Source organism: Vulpes vulpes, chromosome 2, assembly GCF_048418805.1.
Source record: "Vulpes vulpes isolate BD-2025 chromosome 2, VulVul3, whole genome shotgun sequence".
NCBI classification, from domain to species: Eukaryota; Metazoa; Chordata; class Mammalia; order Carnivora; family Canidae; genus Vulpes; species Vulpes vulpes.
In genome coordinates, this window is record NC_132781.1 from 140,717,753 (window position 1) to 140,731,556 (window position 13,804).

Here is a 13,804-nt window from a genome sequence, read left to right on the forward strand (position 1 = left end):
TATATACGTATCTCTTGGATGCTCTGCTGTGTTTTGCCCTTCAAACTCCATCCTTCCCCACTGTTCTTCAAATCAGTGCTGGGGCTGTTATGAATTTACTTTCCATATGTGTGAAGCTGACTAAAGAAAATTTTGTTGCTGGGACACCTGTTGCTGAGAGGCTGTCTTTGGCTCAGGGCATGATCCCAGAGGCTCAGGATTGTGTCCAACATGGGGCTTCCCCTGGAGAGCCTGCTTCTCCCTCTGCCTGTGTCTCTACCTCTCTCTGTGTGAATAAACAAATAAAATCTTTTTAAAAAGAGAAAATTTTGTTGCTGTCATCTCCTCTCTTCTTCTCCAAATCCCTGAAGGTTCATCCTTTTAAAAGTTCGTTTTCTGCCATTTTAGGAAGCTGAGTGAAAGTAGATGCATGTGTGCAGTCTGCCATCTTTACCAGGAGGTCAGCTTTGAATTTCATTATTTAAATTAAACTTAAGCAGTGATAAGGATGAAATTTTCTATCATCTCTGGAATGAAATAATATATTATGTTTTATTTTCTCATTTTGAAAGACTTTTGCATCCTCAGAAATAAGAGAAAAATCACAAATAATAATAGCTAACATTTATCATACATTCTACATGCCAGTGTTGTAAATGCCACTCTTGTACTAACCTAATCCTCACAGTGACATTCCAGTCTAGACAATCTTATTATCCTCAGTTTTATAGTTGAGAATAAACTGAGGTGCAATTAGATTAAGTAATTTGTCCAAACATTCAGAAATAGAAAATGATAGAATTTGGTTTCTTAACCACTCTACACTGAGTGCCTTTAGAAGATGGGAAGATAAAGGCTTTTAGGTAATATATCTTTGCTTTTGGTCTCTGGAATTCTTCATGTACTACTGTTACCTCTCTAAGAGTCATAATCAATTAATCAGCAAGTACATATGCAGTGCCTATTATGTGACCCAACTTATCTTGTCCACTGGGGGTGTAAAGAACATAGCAGGGCTATTTCCTTCAGGGAGTTTACATTTCTCCAAAGAAAAGGGTCCCCAAAATATGAAAATAAGTTTTATAGTCCAGAGGGGTATCACCATTCAGGGAAAAAAGAAACCTCGATTTGATCTGGGTGCTCAGAAACTATGGGAACACATTACAAACAATGACAATCATTCAAAAGTTTGCTCAGCCTCTAGATTATCCAGGGAGGTTTTCACCTTTCCTTTTACCTCTTTTTGCCCCCAAATTCTTTTTTTTTAATTTAATTTATTTATTTATGAAAGACACAGAGAAAGAGAGGGAGAGACATAGGCAGAATGGAGAAGCAGGCTCCCTGGAGGGGAGCCTGATGTGGGACTTGTTCCCAGGACCCTGGGATCACACCCTGAGCTGAAGGCAGATGCTCAATCACTGACCCATCCAAGTGTCCCTATTTTCCCTAAATTTTTTGCTGTTGTACTATGTATAAGTACTTCTTCTACAGAAAAAAATAAGAGAATTGTTTACAAACTCAAAAGTTCTTTATAAAAGCTTAAAGTGGAAAGAGTCTCAAATTCTTGGTCACACTCAAATTCTTGGTCTACATATGTATCACCTGGAAGAGATACACACACATACACACATGTACACACACTTTATCCCAACTATTTTCCTTTCCCCATCAGGATGGTTAATGGAGAATTACCACATCTTAATGGTATTCCCTAGTATTTCTTTAGTAACTGTGAGTAAATAAAGGGTGTTGCTGATACAATATTATCTTTAGATTGGCTAGCACAGTATCTTGAGTCTTCAGAGGCACCTGACTAATATTCATGGTTTCACTGATTGAAGGAATGAAATGAAAGGAAACCGAAGGTGAACCTTCTCATAAACAATAGTGATCATGAGTCTGTATTTTGATTTGAAGAGATTTTCCTCAAGCCTCATGCATCAGCATGTCTCAGGGAGGAAGGATGCTCTGTAGGATCAAGGGACTGTATTCATTCATAGTCATGCCCCACACCCTTCCACTGCAGTGCAGTAGCTGGCAGATAGCAGATACTCAATAAATACTTGTTGGATGCAAAAATGAATCATTTGACAGTACCTACTTGGATGCTGGAGGAAGCCAATGTGCCACATAACAACCTATCCAAGGGAAATTTTCAGACAAAACTAAGAGTAACAACAGAATAATTTTTTAGGAAAAATCTGACAAGGTAGTGGTCAGACCATCCACTTTGGGACCATGCAGATCTGGGATGTAGGACTGACTCTGCCACTTATGAGCTAGCCATGTGACCTCAGGAAAGCTGCCCAGCCTCTGCAAGTCTTCATCTCCCAATTTGTCCATGGAGGGCCATACCAGTATTTCATATTTGTTGTAATGATTAAGTCAAATATTCTACATCAGGAGCATATGTCATGACCAACTGCCTTAAGTGCTCAACAAATGGTAAATAACTAGTTATTGTTACACAGAAATTTCAGAAGTGGAGACTATGGCCATTCGGATCTCTAGAGAATCTTGACAAAAATGGGGAAACCTAAAACGGAGGTGTCTACATCCTTCCTATGTTCCTCTTTTCTTGCTTGAGGAATTTTGAGTGACCTTCATTTGGCTGTATGAGTATGTGGAAAGGTACAGGATGGGACAGGAGCTAGAAATCCTTTCCACTTCTAGAGAAATGCCCTCTACCAAGGATTTATGCTGACAGGGCAACAGAGGCCCACCCTATCAGCTGAGAATGAAAACAGCTACAGACAATGGGATATGACACAGTAATGAGTTCTCATTTGTCAGGTGTCAGCTTGCTGATATGGTCTAAGGATATGGTGTTCAATAATTCTTAGAAATTGGTAATAACAATACCATTTACACAGCAGTTCTTCTTGCAGTTTTGAAAGCACTTCCACACACATTATCTGTTTTAATTTCCACGACAACGCTACAAGGAACCTGAAATAAATACCACCACTCCCATTTTATGGATGAGTAAATACATTCTAAGAAGTGAAGTGACCAAGCCTCAGGCCACTCAGCTGCTCAATAATTGACCTAAGACTTGAACCCAAGTCCTCACTGTGGGTTCATTACTTTTTTTCCATGAAACTTTAGTAGGCTGTTTGCCTTACAGGATCCATCTATTTTGATTATGAAGTGTGCTTGCAAATGTACTAGGCCCTTAAGAATTTGTGTTTATAAAATCACTTAGTAATTGGTAGTATCAGCCTGTTTTTAAAATCTTATTTTCTTTTTGATCTAACAGGAAATGAAGTTTTTCTTCTGGATACACCAGATCTTTGATGATGCCAGTAAAGAAACATCCACACCCTTTGGTTAAAAGATGAAGCATGAGGCTGTGGTTATTTTAATCAGTTACTCCATGGAAGGTTGAAAGCTGCTAAGCAGAATGAATCTCACGACAGAGAGCAGTAGAGCTCGAGAAGGTGTATGTAACCTTACCAGCAGATGAGGTCTTGGTGGATGCTTCCTGATTATGGTGTCCTTTTCATCCTCAATTTATATTCCAAGTTGTTACCTAGAATAAATCCCAATGTTTCTAATTAATGCACTGTCTTTGTTTTGAATGGAAAAGGGAAAATATGTTGATCCCCCTGTAGCAGCACAGGAAATATGCCTAAAACGGAATATCTTTCACCATCATGAATAACATTAGTCTTTACAGTTCTCCAGAGTAAATTATTATTGTATAGTTGGCTTCCTATTTATATAGATTGGCAGCATCCTTTGAGTTTCCAGGTGACAGGAATTCTCTCCAGAAGTCATTCTTAAGACTATTGTCAAACTCCTTAATGAAGAATTAGAAGCCAAAGTGGGTACGCTGTATGAACAACCAGTTGGCAACAAGCTGATCCTCTCCTTTCTGGATTCTTCAGAGAGGACTGACTGATAAAGCTATGAAGAGCTGTTGACCATGCCAAGTCTGCTGGTGTGAGGGCAACTGCCGTGCCACAGTCTATCCTGAGCCTGTCTTGTGTATTTCCAATTACTTCAGTATGTGATCCTTACATACACCCCTGCCCTCTGATGAGATGACATGGTGATCATGAGCGTAAGGATGTCACATGCACTGTGCTACATTCATTCTCTAAATAATCTCATTTTATTCCAACAACAATAATTTGAATCAGGAAGAAATGTTAACACTTTGCACATTTCAAAATGAGGGCTCAGATAGCTGATCTGCTTTGTCCAAGGTCACACAGCTATTAAATGGCAAAGTAAGGACCTGAACCTAGTTCTATCTACTCCCAACTCAATGCTTTCAACCATCACCTTCATCATCTCCACCAAGATAGCGACTTTCCTGTGGTAACTGCTAGATGCTGGAAAACATGGGCCTGAGAGAACTTTTAAATATGAAATTATAACTCTTTGCCCACTGAGATTCTTATTTTTAAAAACCCAGAGGAAGATTATATTAATATATTTACTTAATATTTATGTGCAATCTTTACATTTACAAAATGCTTTATAGTGTAACAGAATGGGCAGAAATTTTTGTTTGGGCATATAATTGTGTTTTCTTTCATATTCAATTATTCCTTTGATTTGTATAATATGTTCTCCACTTGGCCTTCTGAGATCATGTACAATGGTAACAAATTTTAAATAAGATAAATAAAAGATTATTTTGTATCACTCATAGGGAAAACTGACTAGGGCCATGCCTGTCTCCGTTCTTTATAAATGGTATGCAAAAGAGTATAATGCCATCCCCAGAATACTGTCTATAACACCAGCTGTGCTTATTCATGGTGCTTTAAAAATATATTGAGCTCCTATTCCTCATTTATTCTGTGGTATTCACTTTCTGCCCTTCAGGTGGTTGAGGATCTCACCAGTTTGGATGAGGAAATAACTTTGGTGAGCATCAATCTCAAGTAGCCATGCTATGCCCTTCTTTCATTGATCATCAAGCAAGAATCCTCAGCAGAGCTTTCTTCCTGACAGTTCCCTCTGCCTGGAAATCTTTTCCCAGATGGTCACATAACTGCTGTGTTCAGTTTCCTCTGGCCTGAAATCAAGAGGCACCTTCTCCAAGAGGCCTGCCCCAACCCCAGATCCCAAAGAACCCCTTATCTGAGGTGTATTCTGACATCTCTTTTATTTTCTCTTTAGCACATAGTACTTTGTGTTAAGAACCCTAGAGTTCCAGGGTTTGGTGAGAACAGATTTTAAAAATATGTCGATAGGCCAATATTATGTCATTTTTAAATTGCCACCATCTGCTTTAAGATGAATCTTTTAAGGAATCTCCGTAGCGTAAAGTATTCTGAGGGCTTACGATACATTCCCTGTCTTTTTAAGGACCCAGGTCATTACTGAGGATGACATACAAATATGAGGCTGGGTCAAATGCCTATATGTGGTCAACTTACAGGTTCTAAATAACTTGTATGTGTAATCAGCAGATTAAAAGTTATTCTCAAAAAAAAAAGATTGTCTCATCCCTGTATGCATGTGTGCGAATATTAATTTTTTTCTTTAAAACTTGGAGGCAGGGGATCCCTGGGTGGCTCAGCGGTTTAGTGCCTGCCTTAGGCTCAGGGCGTGATCCGGGAGTCTCAGGATCAAGTCCCACATCAGGCTCCCGGCATGGAGCCTGCTTCTCCCTCTGCCTCTCTTTCTCTCTCTCTCTCTCTCTCTCTCTCTCTCTCCCTCTCTCTCTCTCTCTCTCTCTCCCTCTCTCTCTCTCTCGTCTTTCATGAATCAAATAAAATCTTAAAAAAAAAAAAAAACTTGGAGGCAGAAGTGCTTCAGTCAAGTGTGGTTAGATCAGGGCAAGGGCACCAGGGTGGCTCAGTCAGTTAAGTGTCTGACTCTCGGTTTCAAGGCTCAAGCCATGATGTCAGGATCGTGAGATTGAGCCCCACATCACACTCTGCGTTCAGCACAGAGTCGGCTTGAGTTTCTTTCTCCCTCTTCCTCTGCTCCTGCCCCCTCATCAAATCAACCTATAAATCTTTAAAAAAAAAAAAAAAAAAGAGCAGTCCTGTACTGGGGCAAGGGACTGCAGGGGGGACAGGCAGACTGTTTAAATGGTTCTCAACTCAGGCTGCACATTATTGATAATGTTATATCCTACCAACGAGGACCAATCAAATTCTGACCTCAGGGGGTGAGCTCAGGCGCTAGTATGTTTTCCCGAATCACAGGGAAGGGTGAGAACCACTGCGGGTCAACAGGCAGCCAGCAGCTGTTCTTGAGGAAAGTGAGCAACAGTTGTTGGCCTCTGCTTTCCCCAGGCCATCAGGTAGAGGTGCCCGATTCCCATTCAGCTCAGAATCCCTGTGTCCACATCGCCATGGTTTCTAGAACTAGTCTTTCACACCCTGTTCCAATGAGCCTAGTGGTGCTGTCAGTTCACCCTCCCCTTGGGCCTGGTCTTCAATTTCCTGATTGCTCTTCGACTACCTTCCTGGTTTCTCAGCCTGCTGGTACGTAGTCAGGCACAGACCTGCCAACCTCTTCCTCTTGGAGTCAGGCCCTGTTCCCCGCGCCCCAAGCCACCAACTGGGGTCCTGCTTCAAATGGGTTGGGTGACCCAAATCACAGTGGAGTCCCTCCTGACTCATCACAGCTTGGCACCTCTTGCCACCACCAAATCCTCTGACAGGTCCATCACCTTGAACATGGACCCCTGAACAAGACCTTTGGATTCACAAAGAAATGGTTCACCTCGTTAGCAGTCTCACGGCAAGGGGAGGTGTGAAGGATGGGGACCATTAGTGAGATCAGTCCACCACGGTAGGCAAACAGGAGGTACTGATGGAGCATTTCTGGAAAGAAGCGAACATCATACAGACATCAGCTACACAGGGAGTTTACTTTCACCTGGAGTGAAAATAAGGTGTGACACAGTGACAGTGGTGATCACATGGCTGTGAAGTGCCCAAAATTTGGCAACTCAGTGGGGCATGAGAAAGGTGTGCAAACCACTTAGATAGGTCACTAGTGAAAACCACAGAGTGCCCCTCAAAGGCATGAACCTGAGGAGACGGTGGGCTTGGGTTAGATTCTGTCCAGGACCAGTAGGTCCACACTGCAAAGCAGCCTTCTCCCGGGGAAGCAGGGAAGCCCCGGCTACTGCAACCACAGCCAGGGATGTGGGAAGCCTATACACCCAGTTGTTCCAGGCACCCTGGGTTCATCACCTGGCTTCCCGCACAGGGGCTTCAGCTCCCAACCTCCTCTTCTCCAGGCGCCTGGGTGCACTGCATTTCCCTGACCCTTTGAAATGTGAGAGGAAGTGTCATATATCACTTCCTTGTGGAAGCAATCAAGAGCTACCGCTCTATTTTGTTGTCACCATTGGCCCCTGCAGCCCGCCCCCACCAGACAATGAACCATCAGCCTCATGTTCAGATGGTGTCATCAAAAGATGGTGGAGCCTTGGGTCTCTGAGTGACTATATACAGCTCAGCCACCTGCTGGCCCACACTGGACAGATGGCATGAAAAAGATATGAACCTTTCTTGTGCTAAGCCACAGAGCGGCAGAGGGTGTTTATGGTTGCAGCAGAGCCTTGCTTATCCTGACCAATTTGAGGACTTGCTGCATGAATGTGTCCTTGTAAATTCTCTGGAACTTCAATGTTTACCTCTAGCCTGGTAAAGTAGTGGAAGCAGGTTTTTTCTTTTTTCTTTTCTTTCCTTTTCTTTTCTTTTCTTTCTTTTCTTTTCTTTTCTTTTCTTTCTTTTCTTTTCTTTTCTTTTCTTTTCTTTTCTTTTCTTTTCTTTCTTTTCTTTTCTTTCTTTTTTTCTTTTCTTTTTTCATCACCGAGAGAGGGAAAGAGTTTCTGGCCTCACCTTCCTGTGCTCGTGTAAGTAGGTGGAGGCAAAGGGAAGAAGAATGAAAGAGGACTGCTGCTGGCATCTTATTCACTGCCGTGCATGCAGTCAACCTGTAGAACAGCCTGGCTAGAGGATTTTCATTTTTATATTACAGACGAAGGAGAGCTCAAGAGAGGTTAAGTCATTTGCCTAAAAATCCCATAGCTGGGACCAGAACCCAAGCCCATCTGACTTCAAAATCTGTGTTCTTTTCCCACAGCATAAACATACAAGGAGTGAGCTTTTAACTCCTTCTAGCCTGTTCGTATTTTTCTCCTACCCATAATCTCTTTAAAATAATCTTTAGTTAGGTCAATCTACTATTCAAAGCTATTATTCTTAGAATTATGTTCTTCTTTCATTCCACCCAGATTTGTTTTTACTGATCTTTGACACCTGAGGTGCTACAAATCTATGTGTTTGTTTAAACTCCAATCAAACACACTCGTGTTTGTTTTAAGTTGGAATATCACCGCCAGCATATCAGGAAACGCCTTCTCAGCAGCTTCAGGTTTTAAGAAATGTGAGGGTTGCTCTTTGTGGCGAGGCTCTAGGAGGAGAGAGTGGGATGAGACAGAGGAGGAACAGGTTTATTTGTGCAAAGAGGGAAAATGAAGGTTTACTCAATTAACAGAGACCTTTTGGTACGTGGGATCTTCTCAGCTGCCAATCTGTGACCCTTAGAAATGTTATGAGGCATTTACTTCCCGCTGGGCCTCACCAAAAAAGTCAGATGAAATCACGGTGCAGACCCGCAACTCCCCCCCTCCGTGCACATGGGATGGTTCACTTGGCTTTGAAAGTGCAGCCAAGCTGCTTCGTTCAGACATCGGCAGAGGGCAAGACTCGGCCTGTCTTCTCTGACTCCTGACATGACTTCTCGATGGAGAGCCAGGATTTTTCTCAAGTGTAACAATATTAATTATCAAGTCACTTTAAAACACGTGTGATGTATGTGTGCATTTATTTCACAGGAATGGTATAAAGATTAAATACTTAATGAATCCATTTTTCATATCAAGGATATATTTGCCCTACGCCTAAATATATCTCTCCCTTCTGTTTCTCATGAGAAATATAGCTATCTTTATTATGTAATCAGTAATATATCATTCCTTCTAAGCAGGATCTAATTTTAGCAACATGATGAATGGCCCAGGAATGTACTCCACTGCCCTCTGCAGAAAGGAATATATATCAGACCTGCTCAGGTGTGTGTCATTTCTTTATATCGAGAGCTTTCTGCTCCCCAAGTGGCAGCCCGGGTTTTTCTGGCTGAAAGCCCCAAGTTCTGTCTCCGTTTCGGCTCGCGCAGGCACCGTTAGGAAACGACCATGTGTGAACAATAACCAGGTTTGCTAGCTCCAGCCAATGAGGGATGTGGCTCTCTTGAGCCTGGGTTTATTGCACCAGCTAGAAAATGACCCACTGGGGTTTTTTTCCTCCTCCAATTCATTTCTGAGCAGCAACTGCTTGCAGAGGACTACTCCCAAGTCCCCAACCACCAGTTCTCATTTTTTCCCATTTTGTCTTTAAGCAGAGAAATTTCTTTAAAATGCAGGAATTATTCCACTTTGACTAGCACGATAAGGTATCAGTATCTTCTTTTTTTCTTGAGCTCCAAGGAGAAAATGTTCATTTTTCTTCCGTGCTACCTGTGAGTTTTCTGGCTGCTTCTGAACATTCATCACAGGTACCTGCACCCCACATCTTGATAAAACTTTAATTTTAAAATGATGTTGAGGGCACCCGGGTGGCTCAGTCGGCTGGGCATCTGCCTTCTGCTCAGGTCATGATCCCAGGATCCTGCAGTGGAGACCCGAGTCAGGCTTCTTGCTTAGTGGGGAGTCTGTCTCTGTCTCTCCCTCTCCCCTTCCCCCTCCCTCTCCCCCCTGCTCATGTGTGCTCTCTCTCTCTCTCTCTCTCTCTCGTTCTCTCTCAAATAAATAAGTAAAATCTTTTAAAAAATAAAATGACGTTGAATTCGTTTTTAATTCACCTGTAAGAGAGGCAAAGCAGTACTTTAGCCTCATTTTGCAGCTGTGAAGATTGAGGCTTGGGCAGATTAAAATGTGACTCATTCAAATTTTGAGATATGGCCCCGTAAGGACCCAAACCTACAACTCCCTATCATGCTACTGACTATGCCTAATATTTAACGGTTTATATACAAGATGGAAGATGAACTTTAGGAGTTTTTGTTGTTGTTGTTGTTGTTGTTGTTGTTTTTGCAAAAATTGTATATGTAAAACTTTGAAATTATTTGGGCAACTACTATATTTTTTGATCCTAAGATGTCATTTTTCCCCCTCATATTTGTGCCTCTGAACCTGGGATACACCCTACAGCCAATAGGGAATCATAATCTAATTGGCAGTTCTTTTTCTTTCTTAGTGGTCACAGCAGACTGATCCCTAAAATGTCCCAATCTTCACCCCCTCTTCATCTCCTTGGCCTTTGCAATGTCGCTTTGTAACAGGTCAATTTCCTTACGCCTTGAAAACGGATTGGTCTCATCTTTACTTATTTCTGTAGAGGGCGCTATGGTGCCCTACCTATTCCCCTTTGCTCTTACCCACTTCAGCCTGCCTGATTTCCAGAAGCACCTGCATTTCCTTGCCTGAGGCCGTCTCTGGCTGCCAAAGCTCTCTTTGCCTGCTGTGATGGTTTAAAAATATGTTCACAGTTTCTTTGACACTCCTCCCTCCTCTCCTCTTGAATGTGGGCCAGACTTCATGACTTGACTCGCTTCTGTCAAATGAAATGTGGTGGAAATGACAATGTGATTTTGAAAACTGGGTCATAAAAGGCACTGTGGCCATGCTCTGTCTTAGATCACTCACTTTGGCATAAGCCATATGTTTTGTCATGAGGACCCTAGAGTTGTCCAATGGGAGAGTCTACAGGGAGAGGAATTGAGGCTTCCAGCCAAAAGCCAGCACTGGCTAGACAGCTGTGTGAGTGGGTTATCTTAGATCCTCCACCCTTAGTGAAGTCTTCAGATAACTAAAGTCCTGCCAATTTTCACTGCAACCTCAAGGGGAAGAATCAACCAGCTAAGCTATTCCAAAATCCTTAACCCCCACAGAGGATATGAGATCATAAACATGTACCATTATATTAAGCCACTAAGTTTTGGGATAATGTATTGCTCAATACAGAAATAAACCCATCCATGTGGCAGGCTGGAGATGGTGGCAGATTACCTCTTGACAGCATTCCTCAATCAGTGACAACAGTAGGTTGTATAAATACCTCAGCTTCCTCACCCCTTTGGGTAGGATAACTGAACTCCCAGAGTTTCCCCAGGATTAAGTCCCAGTTGCCCAGAATAATAACTGACTTGATAATACCCATTATTGGCCATTTTCCCTTCTCTTTCTAACTTCCTCACTTCCCTACTGGTGTTTCCCTCATTTTCCGTGTTAAATACCTGCTCTCAAGTTCTTAGCTCAGAATTGCCTCTTTTGGAGAAAGTAGGAATGCAAACTAGGGCAATTCCACATAACAAGTTGCCAAGTCCCATGCATTTTCCTTTAAAATTCTTTTTCCATGGCTGCAGTTCAATAGCACCAACCTGAGCTGATGCACAGGATACATGAATGAACAGGAGTGCCTGGGTGGCTCAGTTGGTTAAGCATCTGATTCTTGATTTTTTTTTTAAAAAATTTTTTTTTAATTGTATTTATTTATGATAGTCATACAGAGAGAAAGAGAGAGGCAGAGACACAGGCAGAGGGAGAAGCAGGCTCCATGCGCCGGGAGCCTGATGTGGGATTCGATCCCGGGTCTCCAGGATCGCGCCCTGGGCCAAAGGCAGGCGCCAAACCGCTGCGCCACCCAGGGATCCCTGATTCTTGATTTTAATTCAAGTCATGATCTCTGGGTTGTAGGATCAAGCCTCATCCAGCTGTGCTCAGCAAGAAATCTGCTTCTTTCCCTCAACCTCTGCCCCTCTCCCCACTTGGATTTTTGTGCAGTCTCTCTTTATAAAATAAATAAGGGAATCTTAAAAAAAATTTTTTTTTAATGAATGAATGGATAATTAATTAATTAATTAATTAAGCAAACAGCAACAAAAAAATTCCTTCCACTTCACACATATATAGATATGTGGGTGAACATATGCCCCCTCCCCAATTTTTAACACGATTTCAAACTTAAAAACAAAAAAGAAAACCTACAAGTGTCAGAAACAGACAACATACTGAGCTGCCATAAGAGAGAGGTGAAATGAAAATGCTCCCATGTGAATCAATAGGACAGAGAAGCCTCAGCAGCTGAAGCTTGAAGCACTATGAGCAGGATCTTGTAGGCCTGAGTAGGCCCCATGAGTGCCAGGAACAGGAACCAGGCTACATGCATGAAGCCAGGGGTCCTGAAGAGCTATTCTAGTATCTTCTGAGTCAGGGATTAATGAAACCATCCACAAGTCTCAGGGAATAGTAGGGAAGCTTGTAAGCTTCCTAGGCCATGTGAGTAGTAGAAATCATCCCCCCAAAATAGAGATTCGTGCCACAATGGTGTAAGGCCTGGTACTATTACTCAGGTATCTCAAAATAAGAATTTTCTTAAAATCTTGTCCAGAATTGTTAAATGTAAAAATACTCAGAAGGATGCTCTAGAGCACATGAAACTTCCATAGACTCCCCTTTCTCTGTCATCTCCATAAAGAAGAGTTTACAGAAAGAAAAAATGAAAAAGAAAGAAAATGAAAAGAAGAGAAAAGAAAAGAAACCACAGAAGGAAGCCAAACACAATAGAGGGGACAAATGAGAAAACCTGCATTTCAAGAACTAGAAATAATAGAATAACAATCAAAAAAGATTCAATTTCAAATGAATATTTTAAAACATTTCAAGACATGAAAAAAGGAATGGTAACACAATCCAAGAATAAAATTATTTGAAAATGGGCAGATTTTGCTGGGGGAAGTTCTAAAAATGAAGGGGAAAAAAAAAGGAATGAAAACCTAATAGGCCAGTTGGACTATAAGTAGATGTGGCTGATGAGAGAATAAGTGAACTGGAAGACAGATCAGAGGAAATCACCTAGGATATAACACAAAAGAAAAAGGGATGGAAAATACAAAAGTTGATTAAATGAGGTCTTACATAGGTTTCTTAAGAGTTCCAAATGGAAAAAAAAATAGAGTAAAAGGCAAAAATATCATAGTAAAAAATTACCATTATCTAAGACATAAGTCTTCAAATTAAAGCAGCACACCAGGTGCCATGCAGTATAATTAGAAATAAACCCACTTTTAAACACAGTAGTTGAATTGCAGAGTATTAGCCTTAAAAACTAACAGAAAGAAGAAGAACACATTACCTTCTATCAAGAGCGTACTTCTCAAAAGCAGCCATAGTTGGCACAATACAGCTATTGTGTTGTAAAGGCAAGGATAGGTCCACAGGAAAAATGCACTTAAATGCTGACACACACTATCGTCCCAGAGTGGAAGTAAAATAAAGTCAACTTTAGACATCAAGAAACTATTTTGGCAAATAACACTTTGTGTTGAGTAGTATGTGAATATTTACTTTGGCAAAAAAGGAAAAGAAGTAAAATGCAGCATTGAAGAAATGGATAAATGTAGGGTAGAGCTAAATAAACCCTCAGTAGTATAATTTAAAATGTCTCCTTTATGAGGCTCCTGGCTGGCTCGGTTGGTAGAGCATGTGACTCTTGATCTCCAGGCTGTAAGTTTGAGTCTCACATTGGCTATAGAGATTACTTAAACACAAATTTTTTTTTGAAGTCTACCTCTATGAATGTTTAAAGCTAAGGTAGAAATAAATTTCTAAGTCATAAAACCATGAATGATATAGAAGATCAGAGTTAAATCACACATTATTTCAAAAGAGGTAAGTGATATTGGGTAATTCTAGACTTTAATTTAGGTGCAAATATTAAGACAAGGGTAGCCCTAAAGTATAGAAATTGAATACATAACTTCCATACCAGTAGAAGAA

The 13,804-nt window shown here is 41.3% G+C and overlaps 1 protein-coding gene across 1 annotated transcript in view; it reads left to right on the plus strand.

Moving 5' to 3' along the window:
- Positions 1-5,434, plus strand: part of LOC112929561 (uncharacterized) — a 61,703-nt gene extending 56,269 nt beyond the window's left edge. Inside the window, exon 5 of the mRNA XM_072745282.1 lies at positions 3,239-5,434. Within this exon, the coding sequence (XP_072601383.1) occupies positions 3,239-3,313 (75 nt within the window). The 3' untranslated portion in view covers positions 3,314-5,434. The remainder of the gene's footprint in view (positions 1-3,238) is intronic.
- Positions 5,435-13,804: the final 8,370 nt, after the last annotated feature.